The following is a 25,235-nucleotide window of genomic DNA, read 5'->3' as shown; positions in this document are numbered from 1 at the left end:
GACCACAAGTGAGAGAATATTGAACAATGCACATAGCGCAGCGTGACGAAACGGAATTAAATCTCACACTACACGTTATACTATTGTCTTGTCTTTGGTGCCTAGTACGCTTTTAATGTTGATCATGATGGTGGTGGATGGAGAAAAGTTCCTTTCGCTCTTTCTGTGTTCTTTTGATGTGAAATGCACTCACTTCCGGCGCGGTAAACCAGGCGCGCTGTCGGCTCGGGTGACGTCACCGTCAGATGTTCAGCGGGCATGCGCACAAGTGCGAGTTTGCGCGTGCGTGTGCGCGGATGATTCAGCAGACAGCTGGGCGGCGATGTGACGTAAAGCCTTCGTGAAATGAAACCGGACGGCCTCCGCCGCAAGCTCACCTGCTTTGTCCTCATCGCGGAGCACCGCAGACGTGTGACGTCACACGGCCGCTTGCCCGCCGCCTTCGTCGCGTCTCTGGAAGCAAGGCGATCCCGTCGTCTTCCGCGCCGCCATTTCCGCATTTTCACGCCCGATGCTGCCCGCTGACCACAGGTGAGCCCCCCCCCCCCCCCCACACACACACATCCCCACGGCCCGCATCACACTCAGAATGTTTTTTTTGTTTGTGTTTTTTTTCCCTGTACATGTGTGATGATTGACATACATGCCGATTGACATGCAGCCCATCCTTGACAGGGCTCATCCGGTACATGTCACGGTTGAGAGGCGCCAAGTCGCTCAAGCGGCGATGGAACCTTTAACTGGCCCAAAAAGTCAACGGAGTTCGGAATGGGGCTCATGTTTGACACAATACAAGCGTCCTCGTAGCAATGATCACGTCGTTTATGCCAAACATAATTCAAATGAAACGCATGGAAGTGATCTTTTGGACCAGAAGCAGGTTCATCAGATGTGCTGACAGAAGAATTCGGTATTAAGAGCGCACGGCTATCAGGGTTGACAATTAAAAAAAAACACACACACAAGAAAAGCTTGCTTCCTGTGGAAATGTTAACACGGTTGTCACGTGTCATTTGAAAGGAAAAAAAACCCAAAACAATTACAAGTGACGTTTGAATCAGAACCGGTTTCATCACGACATGTTTGACAACACCCACTATTGTTTATATTAAATGTTTCCATCAGACATGATCCAATTTAAAGGCCAAGCAATGCTTTGGATTAGAACCCGGTTCTAGCCAAGTGGTCATAAATGCTGAGTAGTATCGCTTTAAATTGATGGAAATCAAAGTCACCATAGTATTATATAGAATTAGTCTTACTGCAAACGTAACCCATGCAAGGGATGTGACATGCGCGTAAATGCTGGGGGCTGTTGGCCAAAAAGTCGACGACTTCTGAACAGGAGCACAGCACATCACTCGCATTCATGTTAGAAGTGTTTCAGCACAGCCAAATGTCACACTTTCCTATTTCCAGTAGGCCAGACTGTTGTATCGGTTCTTTCAAAAGTCTTCTGTGGTTTTAGGCTTATCAAATGTGACTGTGATTAAATGTTATATTTGTCATACAGCCTAATAATAGACAAGGGGAGGAAAATATATTCCTTGTGTTAAGCTCGCCTTGATGCATCATTTATGTAACGAGTGTAATGAATGGCAAAGCATTGTCTGGAAAATAAGACGCGCTCGTAAAATGCTGCACGTTAGCGGAACTCAAAGAAACACAAGCACGGCAGCTTGTGGATGCGACGTAAACAGAAAGCGGCCGGCGTCAGGCGGTTGGTTGCTTCCCTGTTGTCGGGCCATCAGAAGCCAGGTGTTTGGACCTGCGGCGCTGTGAGGAGACACAGCGTCTTTGTTGTGCATCACTGGTGCTGCCGGCGGGCATCAACAAACCCCCCCCCGCCCCCCAAGTTGAAGCCTTCTCAATACAACAGAGAAGTTGTCCTGTGCCAGGTTGCCATGACGCCGGCGCTCATGTTCTCGTCGCCATTCCCTACTCCCGAATCGCCTTTTTCATTGCACTTTTCAATTCGGACTAAAATATTGCTTTGCCGCCATCCAGGGAATTTGAAACATTTTTTCATGGGAGTGGTCAATTTGTGAACTTTTGCTATTTGTTGGGATTAAGGGACGAGAGCCCTGTCTGAAATAGCCAAAAAAATCGAGTCGATTTTGTGGTGGACGCGACGGTGAAGATAGTCGACATTGATTAACGCTTTCACCGACCAAATAAGTTCGCTCGCTCGCCCCCCCCCCCCCCCCCGGCCTCGTTGCGGTGGCCCCGCCCACTCGAGTCGTTCGTCCAATCGCATTTCAATAGCTTGCTCCGCTTATCAGCGCACCTTTGAGCTCATGTTATCGGTGATGTGGAGGTACAGCAACGGTAAGGTTCAGAAGGTGCTTGCTCACGAAGACAGGTGTCCAGGTTGTAATGGTTATCATGCCAACCGTGTGTACGATCTCGCTTCTGCTGGAAGCTCCTCCCACTTTTCTCTGCGCTTGCAGTCCAAGCGACGTGATGCATTGGGCCTTCGGATTGTTTTCAGCTGGCTGGCTGGACAAATGGAGCATGAAGACATTGTTGATGTATGCTGAGTAGCAACCATGTGACCTCACTGAGGAAGAGCAAGGAGAGAGGGATAAAGAGGCAAATCAACATGTCGTGTTGGATAATATGTTACCTTGGATTGATTTGTTGAATATTTATTACAATAGTTGATGCTGTACGTTGGCCCAAGTAGAGTTCCAAAACTATTTTTCATTTCACTGCTAAGTCAATTATATAGTCCACTATATAAATAAGCATCCCTCTATTGTGATTAAGGAGTATTCAATTAATCGTTTCAGCACAAGAGTCATCCATATAGTGATATTTGATAAATCAAATATCCCCCCTCAAAAAAACAAACACTATCAAGGGATTTTTATATAGACTAGTGCATTGAGAATTTGTTGAATTGGTTCAGTGTCACATTGAAATGAATAGAAATGCAATGAAAGCAGTCCAATTTGATTTGAAATGTGTTTCTTTACAAAGTAGCACTTAATGATATTGTACTTTGTCAAACAGACTGTGAGGAAACTTGTGTTGCTTGAAATTGGATGGCCGTTGTAATTGGGAGCAGGAGCACGTGTGGATTGCGGCTGCTCTTACGTAAGTGCACCTTCTATCAGATGACTCCTTTTCCTCCCCGGGGAGCTCATGAAGCTTCGATAAAAGCGGCGCTTATCATCACCGTCGTCATCTTCCTCCTCAGCACTTGAGATCAGATGCTCGCTAGCCGCTAAGCGTTTTGGTTGTGTTAGCCACCGGCAAATTGCCTTCAAGCGGACGTCCCTTCAGTTTGGCGTCACCTTTGCGGAACACTTTCTGGGCCTTTGGAGGTAAACTTTGTTTTCTGATTGCGTTCGAGCCAGTAAATCGTATTTTTACGAGACTCTTGGCTTTCATTTAAGCAACAGGAAACGTGATTTCAACAAGAGCGACCGACTCAATCATATTTATGACACGCCGTCAAAGTGTGCGTTCGGGTGAAGATTCACTTTCGTGTTATCTATAGTTTGTCACTATGGTTTTATTTGTCTTTTGTCGAAGTTTCGCTTGAGCTGAAGTTAAAAGGGGGACGTGGTTTCAAATGGGAATCATCGACCAATGGAACCTGGGGGAACACAGCCGGCGTCCTGTTTGGCCTCTCCCCCGCCTGGGGCCGCGCATGCCGTGTGCGTTCCAGGGTGTGTCCGTCTGACGGTTCACACCGGCGGCCCTTTTGTGACGCGTCTGTGTTTACACAACACACAGAGGCGTGTGTCACAAGGCTGCAGCCCATCAGGAAGCCTCGCTAAAGATTGTCTATTGGTGCAGGAGAGCTTCACTCTGTTGGTGAAGGCGGCTGTGGTCTTGCGGCAGGGGTTTTCAGGACTCAAATTCAAACCCAGGTACAAAGCTTGGCAGCGTTGACACACGTGCGCCCTCCAGTGGCTCAAATTAAAAACCATGTATTTTATTGGTCTTGAACGTTGACTTTTTCTTCCAAAGCGAAGTATAACTTGTCGAACTGGAAAGCATTTTCTGGTCTCTCTATGGCAGATTGGAACCACACTTCACTGTATGCTAGAAAAACAAAACATACCCGCTGCGGTGTGAAGTGGTGAATAATTAACAAAGGCTGACATCTTATCGCCGCCGTCTTTTGTTTGGCCCTCAGCTCCTCGTCTTCCTGAACCACGTTGTCGTCGTCGTCTGATGTCCGCCCCCGCCATGCCCACCCCGGTGTCCAGATTGCCCAAATTTGGCTCGTGCCCGACCCCGGCCGCCGCCGCCGCCGCCGCCTCGCATGCCTTCCGCACCAGCCGCCTGCCCAACGGCTTCTACCACCACCCCGGGCCCGCGGTGGGTACCGGCACCGCCAACGAACCGGCGCCCTCGGCCAGACGGCTCGGAACCATCCGCACGCCCGCCGAATACTCCGCCAAATGGAGGAAAGACGGCGAAGTGATGGATGCAGCCGATCGCAATGATACCGCCCACCAGGACACTCATCCGCAGAGGTCTGCTGTGGACCCGAGGACGTTGGCCAAACCACTTCCTGTTTATAAAACTGGACTTCCTGTCCCTAAATGCACCGGACTTCCTGTCCCTAAATGCACCGGACTTCCTGTCCCCAAGACTGGACTTACTGTCCCTAAAAACAGACTTCCCATTTCCAAATCGGGGCTAACTGGGTCCAAACAGAACCTTCAGGGTCTTTCTGGATCCAAACTGCGACCCCCTCAGCGGTCCACTCTCTCAGGTCGCACTTTGAGTCCTAGTCTCGGGCCCGGATGTGTTTCTTCACCGCCGGCCGCCCGCTCGCGCTCCACCGGCAACCTCGGATCAGTGCCGCCCTCGCGCCTCAGCAAAGGCGACGGGCTCCGCCCACGTAGCCTGGCGGTCCAGAGCTGCGCGTCTCCGGCGTCTTCCGCCTCGGCACCGTCCCTCAGCACCAAGCCGGGTCACAAACAGTCCAGTGCTTCCTGTGTCCAAGCCGGGCCCGTCGAGGGTCCCACTGGTCCGGGCGGGGTGAAGAAGTCCCTCCTTCCGGCCCCCAAAGGTAGCAGCATCAGCTATAAGCTATCGCGGCCGTCACTCGCCAAGCAGGCCCGCACCGTTGCGGCGGAAGGGAGCCAAGCGAGAGCCAAAACCTCAGCAGCGCGGACGCCGTCCTCCACAGGAAGCAGTCCAGGTGAGATCAAACGTTTCAATTCAACACTGTACAAGTAAGAGTAGGTAAGAATGATATTGAATATTGGCGTCAATATTTGGCTGCAGTGCGCACACAGTCCAGGTGATGGCCCGTTATTCCTCATTTCTTGAAAGTCTACCTTCCAAAAGTTGCGGTCCTTTCTGCAGAGCGCACTTCCGAGACCGCGGCGTCCCAGGGCGAGCCTTCCGTCCCAGGGGAGACTCTGGAGGACATGTCCCTGTCGTCCGGCTCATCCGTGGACCACAACCGCGACAGTCAGGAGTACATGGACGACTTTGACGACCTGGGTGAGGACCGGACGGCTCGCCGGTCGGACGGTTCCCAAGCGGCACCTCCTCACGGGCCTTCTCGTCTCTTAGCAAACGGAGGCCCGGGCATCATCCTCCTCGCCAAGAACGACGAAGACGACTCCGGCCTGGACCCATCGTGCGCTGGCTTCTGTGAGCGGCGGTTGGCGGCGAATGGCGTTGCCGTGGCGACGGAACTGCACTTCCTGGACAACGCTTTGGACTGGACCCACGGGACGCTCGCCGGTCGGTTGGGCTTATTTGTCTGAAAAGATTGCACCTGTGCATCTTTCCCTGTCTGTCTGACGATTAAGACTATAAAAAAAAATTGCACTTGATTGAAAGTCACTTCTGTTTTGTTTGTCATCAGGCGATGACGGACCGAACCATCTGACCAGATTCTCCCACCACAGCAGGTCCAGTCCGTCTGACTATCATGAGCAGGTACCCATCAAAACTGATTTCTCAATCAATCATGCCCATTTAAAAAATGTTTTTTTGTTTTTTTTAATTAGTGAGGATTTTTTTGTTTTGTTTGGCCCACCAGGGCGGCTCATCCCTGGACTTGTCCCCGTCGGACAGCTGCGGTTCCGGGGGCATCTACATGTGGGACGAGGAGGGACTGGAGCCACTGGGGGGCGCCGTCGCACGCGCCTCGGTGGACTGCGGGCTCGCCGGCCGTGTCGGCAGCTTCGACTCCGACGTCAACAGCAGTGTAAGACGCTCAGGCTAAATGCTGATTCTTTTTACGTTTTGGAATTATTGCTGTCATCTTTCCACTGTTTTTTTAAATGTGTAAAATTTAATTTGTTGTATTTGTAAATAATTGTTAACTTGGTTTATTATAAATTAAGAGAAACACTATTTGAAAGAAAATGATCTGAACATTTTAAAAGATATTCTAAATCATTGTAATACAATAAACTATTGGTGGCAAACAATTTGAAAAATACATAATTTGCATGAAATGTTAGTTTATCAGTGATTCAATCCAAATGTAAGAATCTTATTGATCTTATCTATTATAAATGTTTAAAATGATTTTTTAAATGATAAACGTATAAATAATCTGAAGATTATTCTTTTGCGATGACTTAGTGACTCAAATATACCCTTTTACACCTTTGACAATGTATTTATTTTTAGCTCCTCTGCAAATGAGCCGGCCCATGTGGCCATTTTCAAAATCAAATGTGAGCCTTGAGTGAAACCCCTGCTAACCTCTGTATTGAAACGACCAAATATGCAAAAATCTTATGATTGTTGTGTTTTGTTTTTTTTAATTCCCCCTCAGGACGCCCTGACCAATGTGGACTCTTGTGATTTGGACGACGACGACCTCATGCTTGACGGAGACTTTCCTGACGACATTTCACTCCACACCGGTGCGCAAACATCAACACGAAGCAGTCGACTATCAGACAGAAGCATTTGCCTACTATGCGAGCGTTTGGTTTTAAAGCCTCCGATTGGGGGCCGTTTCTTGAAAATATGAATACAAGCGAGTGTCGCTCACCCGGCAGATGGAGACGGGACGTCCCACATGGCCGAGTGGAGGAGGCGGCAGCTCTGCTGGGGGACACAGGACGTCCACAGCGACGATAGGTCGGTTACTTTTTTTTCTCCCCGATTGCGTGAGTGAGGGTCCACTCTGGTTGTCGTGGTAACAAGAGACTCCTGTGCGATGCCGTCCGTCAGGGAGGCGGGATGCTACGACGACAGGGACGACGCCGGCCTGGACGGAGACCTCGCTCCTCAAAGGTGAAAACAATAAATACAAGAACATGAGATCAAGTTTGAAGTTAGACAAAAGCGGAAGAGTTAATGTGTCCAAAACGATGGCAGAATAAATCCTATGTCCCATTGAAATGAACGGCTATGCTATTAGTCCACCCATGGACAATGTTGCTCCTTCTGATGTGTGTGCCTTGGCCACCTGGGGGCACTACAGTACAGAAAGACCAAGAGACGGCCAAAAGTCACCATTTGCCATTTTTGTTGCCGTAAAGTTAGCAGAGCAATGCGGTTGCTTGAAATACACAACGAATAATTTACAGAATCACTTAAGTTGCTTACCAGCTGGCTCCGCCCCCTCAGGACTCCCGGTGTGGACGTAGAGGACCTGGCTGAAGACTTTGGCGCGCTGCGGTCACAGCTGGAACTCCTCCGAAGGTTTTTGCTGCAGGTGAGAGCACAAGCATACGCATTTAGCCATCTCTGTACACTCTCGTTTAATCCACAGTTTGTAAACCCTATTTTTTTTTAACATTTTTATAAATACTTTTAAACTTTTTTTTTTTTCTCCAACTCCCATTTTCTTGCAGAAAATGCGAATTGGTGGTTTCTCACTACTACAAGAATTTGGGGATTTGAAAAAGAAAAGCCACTAAAATGGCCGCCAATCATTTGCAGGCTGTCGGCCCACTCTACAGGGCTAATGTCCCCCTGCTCAAGGGAGCGAGCCTTGCTGCGAATGACAAAAAACTTTGATGCCCCACCTAAAAGGTTTATACTTGCTTAAGATGACACAAGATGGCAGCAAAGCACTGCTTTTGTGTAAATGAAGCTTCTTAACTCCCTCCAACGCATTTGCTTGCCACCAAAGTAACGCTTTTAGGATGCGAGGTTTTAATTTATCCGCACGACACTGACGTGCTGCAGTGTAGCGGTTGCGAGCGACTGGTTTCATCTCTCGTTTAGGAGGACGACACGGACGACGACACTCTGACCACCGACACGCTCAGTCCCGAAGACGACGGCGAGCAATCACAGGTCAGCGGGCTTTTCAACACGCGCAAAGCACACGAGTAACTTTGGCAAGGAAGACGTCGGCGCGTTAGTTGTGTTGCCGGAGCGCCTGTTGCCAAACTGCTTTTGTGCTTGTGCAGGTGGAGGCTCTCCTGCAGGAGGTGCAGCAGCTCAAAGCGGATCTGAGGAGCAAAGAGCAGATCATCTCGCAGCTCACCCTCCAGCTGGTCAGTTTGGATTCTCCACTCACAGCAGGCCTTTTTTAAGCTTTGACCCTTTTCACCCAAGAGGTCACGAGTCGGAATTTTGAGGGGGAATTTAAAAAATAAAGTAAATCGGGCCAGATACATTAAACGCAAAGGAATTTGTCTTCGGTTGTTGGAGTTATGAGTATTATTGAAAAACGTTTACTGTTTTGTTTTTTTTACATACAATTTGTATTCCAGTATTTAAGCACATGGTTCAAGACGGGTTGAAGTGAATAGTGGGATATATTTCAACCACTGGTGGCTTTAAGGCAATATTTTGGGGGCTTATGCACATGTAGACAAAGTAGAATACATTTTAAAGTGATTTTGGATCAAGGATGGTTTTAGCGCCTTAAGCGGACACGCCCACAGCGTTTGTGGAGTGGAAACAATGGCTTGATTTAGAAGAGCAAAGCCTGCTTTGAATTATGCTTTTCTAAGACTGGATTTTTGTGTGCGCACGCAGGCTGTGGCCCCGGCAACCAGCAGGTGCCGCTGCCCAACAGACAGGTCGCAAAAGACTGAGCAACACACACAGACGAGCGGGGTGCAGCCAGCGGGCGAGAACGTTGCTTCGCAGACGCCTTGGAGGGAGCGCACGGTACACGCGCACATAAGGTGTAACATGCATAGTAATGATGTCCCAGCAGACCCCCCCCTACATTTTCTGTGGCCACAAACTGGTTTTCACGTAAAGTAATACTCTAATGAACTGGAATGGAAACAAAAGTTTACAAATCCAACTCACCGTTACATTGATTTTCAAAATGAACTTTACCACTCTGATAATCATGCCAATGTCTCTTTGAGCAGCCTGGTTGCAAATTTGGACAGTATTTGTTCTTCTCTTGACCACGCCCCCACCCCTCACCTCACCTCACCCACCTTTGTTTTGCCCACCTTCCTCAGGCTTTCCCTCCATCCGCCTTCCTCTCTCCACCCTGGCAGTACCAACGCTCCAGACCTTACGGCGGGAAGCCCAAACCCAGCATCCCCTCCCACCTCGCTAGAAAAAGTGAGTGGCACCTCTTTCAAGGAGCGCCCCCCCCTCCCCCCCCCACCCCACCATACCTGCTGACTAAGTGGCTTTTAACCTCTGAGACACATGAAGCATTTTTTGGACAATTCAAAGCAGTTCCCAGGCTTCTTAAAATGTCTGTGGCAAGCAATTGTAAAATGGCAGAGAGCGAGACAGCGTGTGGCTGGTCACTCACATTAATTGGCCCCATTGTAATGTCACAATTCCACAAAATTCTTGCAGACATTTTCAGAAATGGGAATTGAATAGATGGACCTGTAAAGCAGTTTATAGAACGGGACAAATACAAAATGACAACACTGACAAGAAGCTGCTGTAGGCCACAACTCGTGCTCAGACACTCGCACGCAGACTAACCAGCTAACCTGACTGACTCCAGCTCCTGATATCACTCACTCACTAGGCCGCGCCCCTTAAAGGCACACAGCCAAAACACGGCTGCAACAGTATGTACAGTAAACAGTTTATTTCTTTATGTGACCTTTTATTATGTTCATGGGGCATTTGTTTTAATATATACATTACATGACTATTTTACTTTATTGAAACGGCTGGAACGGATTCACGCCATTTTAATTCATTTCAATGAGGAAAATTGATTTGATGTATGAAAAAATGAGTTACTTGGTCACCGAAAATATTCAACTTATAAGTCAAGGTATCATTGTATTTGCATACAAGACATTCAAAAGTAAATGTTCCTATGTAGCCTTAAAAAGACACAAATTGCTCCACAAATCCCAAGCCCCAAAAATGATTCAATTGGATGAAAACATCTGCAGTGGACCTTTTGCAGCAGCGGAAAAAACAGCTTAAAACATTTAAAGTGGAGCTAAAATGGCGTCCCCGTCGGCACGAAGCTGCTAGAATATTAAACGAGTGAAATATGAATGAGCTCATGAAGGTTAATTTCATTTATTAATGAGTCTACATTAGGCAAGATGACGAGGAAAGAGGCGTCTCGGGCACGTTTTGATGCTTGCACCTCAGTCCACTTTGATAACACTGATCGGTCCATCTCATCTTGTGTCCTTCCGCCTGGCTCTGTCCTCTCCCTCTCTCCCTCCCTCCCTCTTCACCTCGACCTCCACCAGGAGTGGAAACACTCGTGCTGTACTTCAGCGACACGCCCTGGTACGGTTTGCAAACTCCTCCGCACCACATCGCACCCCTCAGTATGTACCGCACCAGCTAAAAGAAGAATCTTGTCGTAGTGATTAGCCAGTCGGGAATGAGTGAACGATTCGCTCCATTGGGAAACATTCTGTCATTCCAGACTCACGAATCACGATAGTAGCTATACATAATAAAGTTGAGCATATACATTTTTATATAGTCGGCTTTTTAGGATGACAAAAATCCTTATGCAGTGGAACCTTGGTTGTTATGATTAAAGTCTGACTTGAACCAAATCGTACAAAATCCAAAGCAGTATTTCCCTTAAGAATGTAAATCCAATTAATCTGCTCTGGATATTCCAAAATGTTAACAAAATAAAACATTTTATCGAAAGAAAGGTTAGGGCTTTACTTCCAAAAACAGTGTGAATAAATAGAACTGACTAATGAAGTGGATAAAGGAACATTTCACTTCAAGACTCTTAATGGGGTATGGTCGAGAAAAAAAAAAGGCCTCCTGGTCTGCTCTGCAACATTGGTCTAACATCCTGTCAAAATTAAACCTTTCAAACTAAAAACACAACGTTGTAATAACCAGTTTCACCACACTGTCTTTCACCCTGTGGTGGTTTATTTAGCAGTTGCACTCAAACTATTTTCTCTTTATTGATTGCGGCTGTTAAGATAAGTTACCATGGAGCCAAAGAAAGTGTGGCCAAACTATTACACTGCATTATTTTATTTTGTAGGTCTGATTTTGGACAGGATTGTTACACCAATGTTGCCCGAGTGTTGCATTGTGGGATCCGCTTTGCTGTCTGTTCAACTCTTTTGAAACATACTTTGAATGATGATGAATGTGCATCGATTCTGGGGAAGAGAAGGGCTAAGCCATGTGTTTGATTTGTACGAAAACTGAGCCAGGACAATATTTAGATGAATAAAAGTCATCAAAAACTGAATCCAACAAAAACTAGGGCATATGAAAAAAAGAGGTTCCACTGTAGAATGATTTGTGATTAAGGAACGCTCGCATGAGTCCCAGGGACAACACCTGTCAGTGGAGGGCACCCCACAAGGTAACGCCTCCACAAGTGTGCACGATTGCATGAGCGTGCACGAGGACACGTCCTTCGCCCGTCACCGCGCAACTTTGCATGTCCTCTCTAACCTCGCCACATACACACAGCGTCAGTCATGCATTCTGAGCGTCTAGCAGCAGTGAAGGTAGGTGAGTGGAGTACCTAAAGCGTCCGCCAGGTGTGAGTGTAGACCAGAAAAAGATGTGCTGTTGGAGTTGACTCTTCATTGGAGGCTCAAACGTTCACCTTGGCATGTACAAAAGTTGGATTAGGCAAAATACGTTCATTTTACAAAGTCATAGCAATATACAAAAACAAAGTTGTAATTTTAAGAAAATGTCTTTCATTAAAAGAAAAAAAAAAAAAAAGGAACCAGAAAAATTGATTTAATACTGTGGGAACAAAAAGTTGTTTTGAGGGAAGATGTTATTTTTGAAGAAAAGAAAAAAAAAAACGACTGGAGACAAGTTGCAGTGGACTGAAAATGTTCTTCGGAGGATATAGTTGTAATAGTCCTTTGAAAAAAAATGTATTCAAGAGAAAAAGACCTAACCTGCAAAAAGTATACATTTTCAAAGAAACATGTTCTAATTTTTACTTAGTTGGAGATGGCAAGATCATGAGAATAAACCAAACACAAGGGCAGAGTGTGACTTTCTAGGAGTGGAACAAGCTGTTTTCTGATTTTTTCAAGCTTTTTGTTTGTTTCAGCCACAGGTACTTCGCCCCCCCCACCCGGAAGAGCCGAACCCACTAGGCGACCCGCAAGCAAACAGAAGCTCCGCCCCCCGCCCGGCTCAACACATCCCGTGCCGCCCTGAACGCCGACGCCCCCGAATCCCCCGCGCCTCCGAGTCCTCCCGTGTGACAACGGCGGGCCGAGCCGAGCCGACGGCTTCCCGGCGTGCGACAGGAAGATGACGGCGGCGGCTCGCGTATCCTCTCGACTTGAACTCTGCTGGAAGGAAGTTTATTTAATAAGTTAACTTATTTATTGAGCACTGTGACGACGTTTTACTGTTGCCGGCGCTTCGTTTTGGCGGCTTGTGATTGTTGGTTTTGAAAATATGCAACACGGAATAAAAGACGCGCTGTCCCTTTAAGAGCTGCTCAACACATTTAAGCAATTACTGATATGCATCTTAAGATCCACATACGCACTAGTACACACTTGGTACCTAATCGTAAAACATTTATACCTTACCTGTAACCCGCAACTATGACATTTTTGTGCACTACTATGACAATTTTAGCATACTAGTAGAACTGTGACTGTAGATGTTACTAGTGAACCAAAACTATGCATATCGGCCTACTACTAGTTAGGAAAACTGTTTGAGCATTTATTTTTACATCTTTGATCACCATCAGCTAGCTGACGTTCACTTGGGACTACTACCAATTAAGTGTGAGATGACTACAATTGTACAAGTGCAACATTTTGCCTCACTCGAAACATGTCGTTCCCCTTACTAGTATGTCCTAGTTGTCCTGGTGGTGTGCAGAACTGGCAAAGAGAAGTGGGAAAAAAAAAAAGTGTGCTGAATTGTCTTACTAGTGAGCATAGCAGTACCTGGGCCTCAAGGTTATGCAATAACTGCTCAAACGGCTTTTCATACACCTCGTACCTTTCCCCGGTGGACTGAACAAGTTGCAACACGCCATGGAGTCGTCCTCACGTGAAGAACCAGCGGATGAGGTCTTCACCCATCATGGTGTCCAGTTCACTTGGACAGCGGCGCCCCCTGCTGCCTCACTTAGGACAAGCCACGATGCAGACCTCCGCCAAGGCAGCCCAACTTGGATCAGTGGCAACTTGGTGGCCTTTCACGCATTAACCTCAGAGCAGCAACGCATACAAACCACAAGATATTCCTTCTCTCTGCGCTAGAGCAACAACGATATTAAAATGGCTCAATATGCTGCAGTGTGTTCCACTGAATTGGCGTCTTTTTTATTTATTATTTTTAACTTCAAGGACTTTCTCCCACTTCTGGTAAGAACTCATTAAAAAAACGTTTAGCTGAAAATCCACCAGTAGCGTGAGCAATCAACTGTGCTACTGCGGCTGGACACTGAAGTGTAAAATCTGTCTGCTTAAAGTTTTTTTTTCGGTGGCGTTGACAAAAAGACATTTGAAAATGTTAACGTCTCAAAACCTTTCGTCGTCCTTTTCATTCCCCCCCACAAAAAAGCTCCCTCCTGACATTTGGAGAGGCTAACAAGAAGGTGGAGGCTCTAATTGGTTCACTCCTGGCATCTTCCTCAGCTTCATCATCCTCCTCCTCTGATGTTTTTTTTTTTAAGTTTACACGCGCACACGCACAGGCAGTGATTCACCTGAGAGCACCAGGTGTAGTAGATAAAGCCGGTTGCCATGGAGACGCAGCGTAGCAAGCGGCCAATGGGGATTTTGAGAAAATATACCTCCTTCAACTTTGGTATTCTGTGCCAAGCTCAACTGTCTTGTCTCCAAGATGGAGCTCTACAGCGCGTGCGTGTCCTCGTTCTCCTTTTTTCCCCCCCATCTACTCGAGGCAATCGTGCCGAGAGGCGCTGTCAATATTTCATCATCAGCGGTTGACAGGAAAGCGAGGCGCGCTGGATGAACAATGTTTTTAGACTTTGGGAATTACCTGGCCGATCAATCTTCTTTCGCCTGTTTAAATCCTTATCAAATACAAAAAAAGTCAAACACGAAGTACATCAAGTTTTTGCAGCAAAGCCCGGAGATGACCGTTTCAGTTTTCCATGCCAAGCCTCCTCCTCATCATTCCTGTGTTCCATCATACTGCATCTTGAGTCAAATTAGAAGACAGTAATCCATAACTATTAACTGGACTGCTGCAAATAACTGAAATTGTAACGGCCCCACTCCCTCAAAAATGCTCCTAATTTCCCCATAGATGCCACAAGATGGCGCTGAAGCACTACTATGCTATTAGACAGCGCTCAGAGAGATTTTCTATGCACTCATTCATTCACTGTCAGCCATGTTTGAGCGCTTTGACGGATCTCTCAAGACCCACATGAGACGACCAAAAGAAAGTTGTTTTGTTTCTCCTGTTTACATTCTTTAGTGATCAGCAGTAGTACATGGGTTGGTCTCACCCAAAATACCGGTTTCGGACCCCCAAAAAACGGACAAAATGTGCTTTTTTGTGAAAAGTGATAAGTGTCAAGTAATTTTGTTTTGTGATACGTCAAACTATAACAAAGTCAAAGAAGGGCTTTTGATGGCAACATAATTGAATCTACTTAAAGCTACTGAAAGACACTGCGAACGACTAACTGACCGCTAGGCTCGAGTTGAATGTCAGTTGCTTTTTTCACATGGCGTTCGCCATTCACGCCATGTACCACTGGTGCCGTTCCACCCAAACATTCCAGCATGTTGATTCGGGCAGTCACACTCAAATCTTTTTGATATCCATCAACTAATCGGATAGATTCACATTTCGTTGCTTGACTGTAGTATCAGCTATCCACCAATAGATGGCGCTAATAGTGAAAGAGTCATGAGGAATTTGAATAAAGACCAATGGAGTTTTATATCGACCGGAAAAGTGTGTGTGCATGGTGCCGGCGGCGAAGCTTCAGGGCAACACAATTTGTTGACCTATTTTGGTCGTTGACTTATCTGACTCGGGTTGACTTTTTTTTCCCGAGCCCTAACATTGATGTCATCCTTGTTGTGGTGTACTTTTGCTGCTGTCGCTTTGTCGCCACCACTTTGCCTCAATGACAGAGCTGACCGCTGAATGACAACAAACAAACCGGGTGCACTTTCGCTTCCCGCGGGCCGTCAACACAAACGGCAAAGTCAACGGAAAAGGCTGACGGGGTGCGTCCGCCGCCAAATTTATCACCAGCAAGAAAAGAAGAGAGTTGATCTTGCCAAGGTGACCGATTCCACAACCAAACAGAAATCAAACACGGCAAACATTCATCAAGTTTGATCTTTTGTCGTGTTCCTGCATTTACGGCTTCATTCACTCCATTGTTTGCACACTTTCACGACCTCATACGTCAAGCGACAAGAATTTTGTTCGCATTTGTGTCACAGGCAAACTGACTCTCACATATTCTCTAAAGAGTGACAAGCTATTTTTTGTCATTTATTTATTATTTATGTGTGATTCTGACAAACCTCACCAGTTAAGATGCCTCATAAATGTTATCATACAACATAGACGCTGCCATCTCATTGGATCTCAATTGAAATTTTAGCTATCAAAAGTACTAGTGGCGTCATACACAAACAAACATACATATATATACACATATTTATTTATTTATTATTCTTTTTTTTAATTTAAATCAATGTGCACAAACAAACAGGCACCACTGTTGTCACAGTAACAAACCGCAGAAGAAGTCGCAAGGATCATCTTGGAAACTATTTCTCCACTTAACAAAAGAAGCAACGAGGCCAAACTGTCACTGAAGCACTTTTTGGTGACATTTCCGAACAAAAACACGAGCATCCGTGAGCAAAAAAAAAAAAATTGCAGCAGCAGCAGCGTGCGTGCGCATTAATGCATTTTTAATGAGTCCAGCTCAGCCGTTGTTGTTGTTGTGACGATGATGAGTACAATATGAAACATATACGCTACAGCTGTTTTCCCCCTCACGGGGTCACTGACCTAAATGTGACTTTAATACGCCATTGCCTTTTATCGCAAACGCACGACGCCCATCGTGTGACGACTGTGTGCCTGCGTCTGCAAAATAATGTTTAGCTTCTGCCGCACACACACTCAGCAGCAGCAGATGGAAGGAGGCTGGCAATTAACCTGCTGCACCGCTAACGTGCTAATTCAGCCAACAGACACAACAACTTATTTCGTTTTGTTTTTAATCGGAAATAAGATGCAGCACTCTTCCACACCATTAGAGGAGAGACCGACCACGGGTAATTTTTTTTTAGGCTGAGACTGATAATGATATTTAGCAGAATGAAATCCTGATAACTAATTAATCTTCTGATTACATTATCAAGAAGTTATAATTTGATGTCCTTTAACGCTTACAGCACTCATACAAATTACAGGCACAACCGTAGATTGTTTTACAATAAGTTGTCCTTTCGTACTTAAAACAAAGAGAAAAATTGCCCAAAATCTGCCAGGTTTTTGGAGGCGTAATGTTTGAATGTCATTCTTTGTCTTTGTCAGCTGACACCATCTATGTGCTCTGCATTTTCATTTGTATTGTATTGTCTGTACATACTGCCCCACGGTGGCCAGAAGGAGCAGAACAATGTCCATTTAATTGAAGAAAAACGTGGTAAAAATATTTGCATTCTTTCTTGCTATGCTTTCATAAAGTACAATACCAGTGCTATATTTCTATTCAATTATTTTTTAGGGCAAGGGTGGGAACTGATTGGGGGTTGAACTGATTAATGGCATTTCTATTTATTACCGTGAATGATTTGCTACACAAGTCCTCCGAATGCTTGTCAGTTTATTAGGGACACCTCCAAGAAACATCCCCTACTGCAAAACTGCAGCCTATCTAATGTTTTGTCCTCATGCAGCATTTATGTATGGATCCAAAATGCAAACAGGAAATAAATCTCTAACGTGATAACTCACTCCTGTGTGTGTGTGGTCAGCGATCACTGCAGGCAAGGTTGACGTTGCGTGTGCCATCTTTATGTATGTGGCTGCGAAAAGTGTGCGCGCGCGCTGCAAGCAATGACACGAGCGGCGATCTAACCGAGCGTGAAAAACAGTGAAGTGTTGTTGGTGTTTACTGCCGCCATTTTTGTTTTGGGCGCACTATTTGACATGACGGTGATATTTTTTTTTTTCCAGAAAAATCCAATTTCCAAATGACAACAACATTATACAAAACAAGCTTTGCTTTGTTTTGTTTTATTCCCCTTCTGGGATTTGCTTAATTTCCCCCGATACTCGACAAGCTTTTAAAGGTTTTTTTTTTTCCCTTTCCTCCCAAGTTTTTCTCCTCAGCATGGACTTGCTTTATCTTTCACATAAATAATAGAAGAAGCATTTTTTCTTTCCAGATCATGTGAAAATAAGTAAGTTAGTAAATGTTCTTAGTACACAGTAGCACTTGTGTGTCGGAAAAAAAAAATCTCTCATCAAAATTGCGGATAATGAGACCATACGTATTGGACAAATTGGAACATTATGAGACAAGAGGACATGGTGGAACACAATCTGCGACACTATGGGACGAAATGAAGGATAAGACAGGATGAAATGGGCCCCAATAGGGGACCTAGTGGGAAACTGGGACAAAATGCAATACAAGTGGAACAACATAAGGGACATGATGGGGCAAAATAGGATATCAAATGAGGACATTTTGGGACACCTGATGTACTGGCGGGCGCACATACATGCATACCGTAAGTGAGGCTGGCGAATGTGTGGTCACCCCATGAAAGTTGGAATAAGTCCTCACATCTTGAAGCAGGAAGGCTTTCCGCCCGGCTGTTCCCATCACAGCCTCCGCAAAATCACTTTTGATCTCGCTTTAAGACGGGGCGAGCACGGCCCGCGGCCCATCCCGCCTGTAATCGCAGCAAAGCCCGAGCCGCCGCTAAAAGGAGGCCAGAAGACTGGCGCGGGATCCCCGACGAGATGCGGATTATGTCGGGATGAGACGGCGTTACATCACATGCTGGCTTCAAAGCCCAAATGCCTTCTGGGAAAGCGCACAGCACGCAGGTATGGAGGTGCGCGCCGCACACGCAAATATGTCCAAGAGGCTTTCTCGCTTATTATATGTAGACCATTGTTTTCTCCTTTCAAACACTGAAAGATTTCTACGAGATTGAGCTTCAGCCAGCTAGCGTGACCGCCTCCATTTGGCAAAGGCCATTAGGCGATTGGGCAGCAGACAAGCACGCAGCACGCCGCTTGGATGACAACTGACTTCAGACACACCACCTGACTGAGCTGTCAATCAAATAGAAACGCTGTCACGCTATCTTCATGAGCTGACACGGGACACACGCCTGTTTTTACATGTCAATCAAGTCCAGGCACGCCTCCGATTCATCAATTCTGCCAATCAAATGTAACGGATGCCAGCTTGAGCTGCACGGCTGGACCCAAGTACAAAATGCCTCCCCGGCGCCTGAGAAGAGGCTGCCGGCCGCTGACGCGATGGCGGCGAGAGCGGGTGGACGCCGCAGGTAAAAACGCCATCTGTGACATCCAAACAGGGCAAGCAGGAAGCGGGTGACTCCACTCCAACTTCGGACACTTGTGACATGCGCAACAAAGAAACATGTCTGTCCTAATTAGGAGTATGTGCAAGCAGCACACTGAATGATTGACAAGGCTTCATTCATCTGACCTTCATCCTCCTCTTCCTCCCGGCTCGCCCCTGCAGACGTCATCTTTCATTCTTTTGAAAAGAAAACCGGGGGAACGTCAAGCTGCTGGAATACAAATGTTCTCCTCACCACCGGGAGACCTTTTGCATCTGCCCGTCAGGTGTGAGTTCAATTAAGTCAAGAGTTTTGACTTCATGACATGTGGGAACTTTAATGCAGCCTACTGAGCATTTACGTTCACCAGAGTCCTGCAATAATTTTTACGCAAGCCTTTCCCTAGAATTGCCCAGTTAAAATCGTGTGTAAAGGTCCCATGCCACTTTTTTGGGGGGGGAAACCCGCTAAAAGGACATGAAAGATTTTAAAACTGTGTTGACCTCCGCCTGCCGCTGTTGGACATCTATACTAAGGTCTGAAGGTACAGCACACACGCTCCAAGGTGGTCAGCCACAAGCGCCTCGCTCCTTCCTCCTGTTTTCCACTGGGGCTAATTAGGGAAGTAATGAGCAAAGCGATGTTAACGCTTCTCAATTCCAGATCTCCAGCCTGAACTGTGATCTTGTGACGCGGCCCTGCGAGACTTGACCCCGCGCAGGCGCTGCGCCAATACCACGCTGGCCGAAGGCGTCACATTAGCATATTAGCGCTGGAATCAACACCAGCGGCATTGAAATGAGTGCAGCATTAAAAATGCATACAACAGCCAGGAGGCAGTAAATAGCAACGCTGGACTTTTTGTGCTTTCAAAAGAGAAACTTTTAGAAAGTTACTCAGGATGCTGCATCTTAGCTTTGCTCCTCAGCAGCAGGCAAAAAAAAGAAAGCAAAAAGATAAAGTGAAACGCTGTTTATGGCTGAGGGTACGCTCCAGACCAACCCACGATATGTGAAAATCTGCGATTGAGGTATTTGAATTGTAATTTAAAAAATGTTCACATTGATTATCCAAACAGTTGTTTGTTAATTTCATAATCGATTGTTATCAATTCATCAATTAACTACAATTTTTTTTTACAAATTTTCTTTAAAAAAAAAAAAATAAAATGTTAGTTTGAAAGCCATGAGCTATGTACACCACTAGATGGCAGAAGGTACATAATTAACCTGTGTAGCCACCCGTTATTGGTGCACATACACAGAGTAAGTAAATGGATGAGTTAATTGAGACCTGATCATTATTTCCGTATAATGTACTGTATACATTTTGGGAGAGGTTTTTGTTGGGTGGTGCGCCATGAGGTTTTTCCTAACATTTGTGGTGTTTTCTGGAAAACGGGCAACTGTTTAACGCCTACGGCGTTTTAGGTAGGCTATTGTGGGCTCCCCGGAGCTAAAAAGTTGGCGCACCCCCGTGTTAAAAGTACATTGCAGGTCAGGTCAGATCAGAGCAGCACTGCAGTGCGGCCGTCCAGCGTGTGCCAAATGCAGAGAGGAAAGCGGAGCCGAGTGGCAAACGTGCGCAGTAATTTATTCCATTTAGAGAGCGGGCCTCTGCGCCTCAGCGGCTCACCTCGGCTGCTTCCAACTTTCCCATCTCCTGTGGAAATTGCAGCGCACCCGGCGGGGATGAAGGCCGGAGAGATTGGAAGACACTTTTATCACATTTTCCTCACTTTCAGCCTCGCAGGCAGTCTGACCTGCTGTGCTGCGCCAAATGACTTTTATTAAGAGGGGTGGCAGAAAGTAAAGACATTGATTTGAAACACTTTAACACTCAAATGAATAAAAAAAAAAAAAAAAAAAAAAAAAACTTTTCTGCTTATTCACTGGACACCTTTGACATGATTAGAGATTATTGCATTAAATAGTCATTATCATCCTGCCACTTAGGGCTGGCCCATTAATCGAGTTTATTTGTCCAGACGACTTATTTCTTTTTTTAAGCGTCCGTCGTTCAAAGCGCATCCCTGATGTGCGCTGCTCATACTAACAACATGGCTGCAAGCAGAGTGGAACTAATTCACAAAAGCAAAGTCAGTGATTCCAATTTAGCAACACTATATTTAAAGGTATCACAATTAATTGATTAATTGACTAATCCCATCGTCTATTTCATCAACTATTTTGATCACATATTAATTATTTCAAGCCATTGGTTAAGCCAAAATTGTCCAAACCCCTTGACTTCATATTCTGATTCCTGCAGTTGTTCAGGACAGCATACAGATTATTATTTCGGGTAGGGGGGGCACGGCGGGGGGGGAATAATAGCAAACATCTGCTTTCACTTTGGGAAAAAAAACGATCAACATTTTTGCCAATTTTCTGACTTGTTACAGACTAAATGGCGGGAAAAAAAATTCACTTTAAATCGATTATGAAAATAGCTGTCATTTGCAGTTTTAGTATGAATAACCTGTATCGTTTTTTTATTGATCGTGAAGCAGCCTCAGAAGTGTAGTAATATAAACTAGTAACTCTGCGCAATAATCTGTACCTAAGTACCTCGGTTTCAAAAATGTTGGCGAGTACATCAGTATTTCCTCTAGTGTTATATTGCTTAATAGTCGTTTGATTTTGTTTAGACAACAAAAAACAATCAATTAATAATCAGGAAAATGCAATAAACTTCAATGCAAAATACATTTTTATCCGATTACTTGTTAAATAGATGGAATAATCAACTCTACAAATATTCAACAGTGACAGCCCTAGCAGCATTTAGTGACCCTCATAGAAATTAAAAAAAAAAAAAAAACATCAGAGTGGAACCACTGACGCATTGTTTGGCATATGACAAGACAGAAAGAAAGTCAGTGAAAGGCAATGATTTTTTTTCTCCGAAGTTGAGTTGAAAATGATAACACGTCGGCAGCATTGTTGCGGGAGCTCAACAGCGGAAATTTGAATCTCGTCATGTGGAAACGTGAGCAACCTCTCCCGACCTCCATCCTCTGTTGCCACGACGACACCGCTCAAGCCCATGTTGCGAATTTTCAAATTCTTGCTACACATTACAGAGTAACTTGTGCCAAAAGTACTGAAACATTCAACAGATGAACATTCAAAAAGTTTTCGGGTCAAACGCAGTTCACCTGTAAACTTTCGACTGCAGATTGAAGGTTGGATGGCCAACATGGCTAAACTATTTGTGAGCAGGCCTTGCAGTCACACAACACCTGCACAGCAGTGGGCACGTTCAGGTTTGTCAAACGGAATGCGACAGTTTACTCGTCAAGTACGTTTTCCAACGGGTGGGCACAAAAAAGGCATAAGAGGTTTTTAATGACGACCAGATCCCTTGAGATGGCGCCGGTGTTGCATCACTTTGGACTTGAGATTTTGAGCAGAAGGTGAAGATTAGGTGGTGAATCTTGGCTTCCCTCGTCGATTACGAGGGAGCGTAACGCCAACACGTTGGGAGTCAGGCAAGTTTAGACACCTCACCTCACACTCAAAGCCAGCATGTCATTTGTATATGTATGATATAAACAATGTGTGTCGTGGTAGGCAGTAAAAAGTGCGATTGTGAGGAAAGATGAGCACGTTAATGGAGCGAATGGCAAACGGCATGTAAAAAAGCCACTGATATTCAACTCGAGCCATGCGGAGAGTCAGCATTGCTCATGGCACATTTCTGAGTTAGATGTTTGTAAATCAATAATGGTTTTGCCATTAAAAGCCTTTCCTCTCTTGTTTTTGATTTTTTTTATACTCTGAGGTGAGACAAAGGCAAAAGATATTAGCATCAGAGTCACTGTTCTGCTTGACATGTTCCTTTTTGCAAAAAGCTCGTTTTCTCCGCTTTTTCACAGAACAAATTAAACTCAAGTCAAGGTAGCACTGTGCTAACAAGTATGCGCTGTCGTTTACCTGAAGGCAGCTTCTCCTCGGCCCAATTAGTCCGTCCACACCTCAGCTCAGTTCCCTCTTCGTCCTCCTCCTCCTCTTCAACGCGTCCTCGCCTCCTCCTAATTTTCCCAGGTGGCCAATTGTTCCATGCTGGCTCCTGCAAACTGACAGCACGCCGTTAAAACGCCATTTGAGTCGCGTCGCGCTCGACATGCACGTCATTAAACCGAAAAATGTCGATGCCTCTGCCTTCCAAATGGAGAGCGGCCCACCGCGGAGCTTGTGACCATTTGTCCTGGAGGACATCAGTGGCGTTTACGGGACTCCTCAAAGTCGTTCAAGACTTTTTTTTTTTTTTTTCTTGTTGTTCTCCACGAGTACTTGCGCTTCCCCCATCTTAGCTGTGAAATGACAAATGGAAGGCTAGCCGAACTGCAGTTACACCCCGCAATGATTCAAGTGCTAAAAGGCAGGATTTGGCCTTGAGTTGGACTGCGCTTGGCAAATTTCACAGAGACACTCAGCGCGTCGGTGACAAACGGCGACCTTTTCACCGCGTCGAGGCGATTACGTCCAAAATATTGCCGCCATTTATCCTGAAGGGGTTTGTCCTCGGGGTTACCTGACGGCCAGATGCCAACGCCCACGCTTTCATTCATTTGTGTCCTCTTTAACATAATCATTTTAAGCCCTCCCGACGCACCCTGACACTTTAGAATGACTACATATTACAGTAAGTATTCTCTAGTAAGGAATCATATTTGCATTGTTCAATCTTTCATTATAACAGAATTTCCTTATGTGGGAAACGACTACAGTACATGTCCTGTCTGAACGTGCAAGTATGTTAACAAAATACACGTGTAACAACACAAGCAATATAATGCCCCAAAAAATAGTTTCCCCCAAACTTTTATTAAACAAAAACTAAACTATAAAGTACAGGCATATGAACAAAATACAGTACAGTATAAGAAAGATGGTCGAAATACTGTTGAAAAAATACTGTAACGCCAATGCAGTACAGTACTTAACTACAGTAAACTGCACTGTATTTTAGTGTTGATTTTTCTCAAACTTGGGAAAAAATGAGTCTATTTAGAGTTGTTGTGTTGGCTTCATTCTTTGCTGTATGACAAGGTTTACAGCATACAGTTTTGTTGCTGATTGCAAGAAACTGTCTTTCTTTTATCCCGCTGAAACGAGACAAGGTGACTGACCATGGAATTGGGAGTTCTTGATTTTTCCTGACAAAAGGATAGCAAAGATATGTTATGAAGAGACATAGGAATTGTTTTTAAACTGCGGGAAAACGCATAATGTGTCCTTCTAATTGTTGTGAATTTGAGTCACAAGAAAGAACAGGAACAAAGTTTGGAAAACACTGATATAAAGCACAACAGCACATTGTACACACTTCTAATAAAAGATAATAAGACTTATATTAATCTATTGCTGTAAAATACAAACCGTGGAAAAAAACCGACATTTAAAACCAAAGGCCTACACTCACCCAAAATGAGAACTCACTGAAGATAAAACAAAGCATCCTTTCTCCACTTGGTCCAATAAAGCTGTCGTAGAGTTTTATTGGTTGAATTTCCAAAAATAATTCCTTTTCCACAGGTTAATTTACCTTAGAAGTCGAAACAAACGAGTTAGCAAATCGATATATACACCGATTGCAGCAGGTGCAGTTAGTTAGCGCGGATCGGCGGTCAGCCAATCAACAGAAAGCTTCGAAGCTCAACTTGTGATTGGTTGTGTGGATGTGACGTCACTCTAAATTTTCGTCACGTGATGGTTTTAACTATCGTGTCAAGGTTGATGGAATGCCTTTTTTTTTAATTATTATTATTAAATGTGTTTTGAATATGTGATTTCGTTGTACATCAATTTTGATACAATTTAAAAACGTTATTGACGTCTTCAGAGGCAGATTTCTCCTGACCTGGCAACGTCCAGACCCGCTGAAATCTGATTGGATAAGACAAACAAGCGAGATCAAGGTCGAGAGCAATCAAAGAATCAAAATAGGCCAGTTTTATAAGTTCAGTACGTCATTAATTAGAAAAGAGGGGATAAAAATGGTATCTGACGTTACTGAAGTCAGTATAGAAGGTTTTGATCCATCAACTTTTGACGAAGGTATAATGGCACAGCATAAAGGTTTTTCCATCTGCTTCTAGCATCTTAGAAATTTGGAACAGATGAGAGTGGTTTTGTCTCATGTTTAGTATGATATAATATGCTTCATATGATTATTCTAGTAATAGTGTTAACCAGAGAGAAATGTTGAGAAAAAATAGTAAATAGTCTGAAAGAGAAGAAAAGGCACAGAGCCGTTTGAATGGACATAACATGAAAAGGCTGAAAATGTAATTATGGGTTTCAGTGTTTCAGCCTTTCACTTTTC

At 45.1% G+C, this 25,235-nt stretch overlaps 1 protein-coding gene and 1 long non-coding RNA gene across 9 annotated transcripts; one reads left to right on the top strand and one right to left on the bottom strand.

Annotated features, from left to right (window-relative positions):
* Positions 1-199: 199 nt before the first annotated feature.
* Positions 200-12,813, top strand: LOC147128722 (uncharacterized). Of its 7 annotated transcripts, none has more exons than XM_086017718.1 (16): positions 200-531; positions 3,808-3,881; positions 4,151-5,167; positions 5,335-5,475; positions 5,548-5,721; positions 5,846-5,919; positions 6,023-6,190; positions 6,770-6,860; positions 6,999-7,080; positions 7,174-7,236; positions 7,573-7,660; positions 8,176-8,247; positions 8,364-8,450; positions 8,938-9,089; positions 9,381-9,486; positions 12,422-12,813. In XM_086017718.1, the coding sequence occupies exons 3-16, from the start codon at positions 4,189-4,191 to the stop codon at positions 12,629-12,631; spliced, it is 2,487 nt and encodes an 828-aa protein (XP_085873844.1). In that variant the 5' UTR covers positions 200-531; positions 3,808-3,881; positions 4,151-4,188; the 3' UTR covers positions 12,632-12,813. The 7 variants fall into 7 exon arrangements, with proteins under 7 accessions (XP_085873844.1, XP_085873846.1, XP_085873843.1 ...); XM_086017720.1 differs by lacking the exon at positions 3,808-3,881 and adding an exon at positions 10,605-10,644 and having other exon boundaries at positions 201-531; XM_086017723.1 differs by lacking the exon at positions 3,808-3,881 and adding an exon at positions 10,605-10,644 and having other exon boundaries at positions 204-531; positions 8,938-9,072; positions 12,422-12,617.
* On the bottom strand, positions 2,211-24,528 carry LOC147128721 (uncharacterized). 2 transcript variants are annotated; one of them, XR_015082799.1, is made up of 7 exons: positions 24,333-24,528; positions 22,841-22,983; positions 13,339-13,549; positions 11,873-11,956; positions 7,552-7,654; positions 6,992-7,229; positions 2,211-2,560 (listed from the first exon to the last, which is right to left on the bottom strand). It is a non-coding gene; the product is annotated as an uncharacterized LOC147128721 (long non-coding RNA). The 2 variants fall into 2 exon arrangements; XR_015082800.1 differs by lacking the exon at positions 13,339-13,549.
* Between the last annotated feature and the right edge of the window lie 707 nt (positions 24,529-25,235).

Source organism: Filicampus tigris, chromosome 19 (genome assembly GCF_054856515.1).
Source record: "Filicampus tigris isolate MCC_2025a chromosome 19, RoL_Ftig_1.0, whole genome shotgun sequence".
Lineage (NCBI taxonomy): Eukaryota > Metazoa > Chordata > Actinopteri > Syngnathiformes > Syngnathidae > Filicampus > Filicampus tigris.
This window is presented reverse-complemented; position numbering and strand designations above follow the sequence as displayed.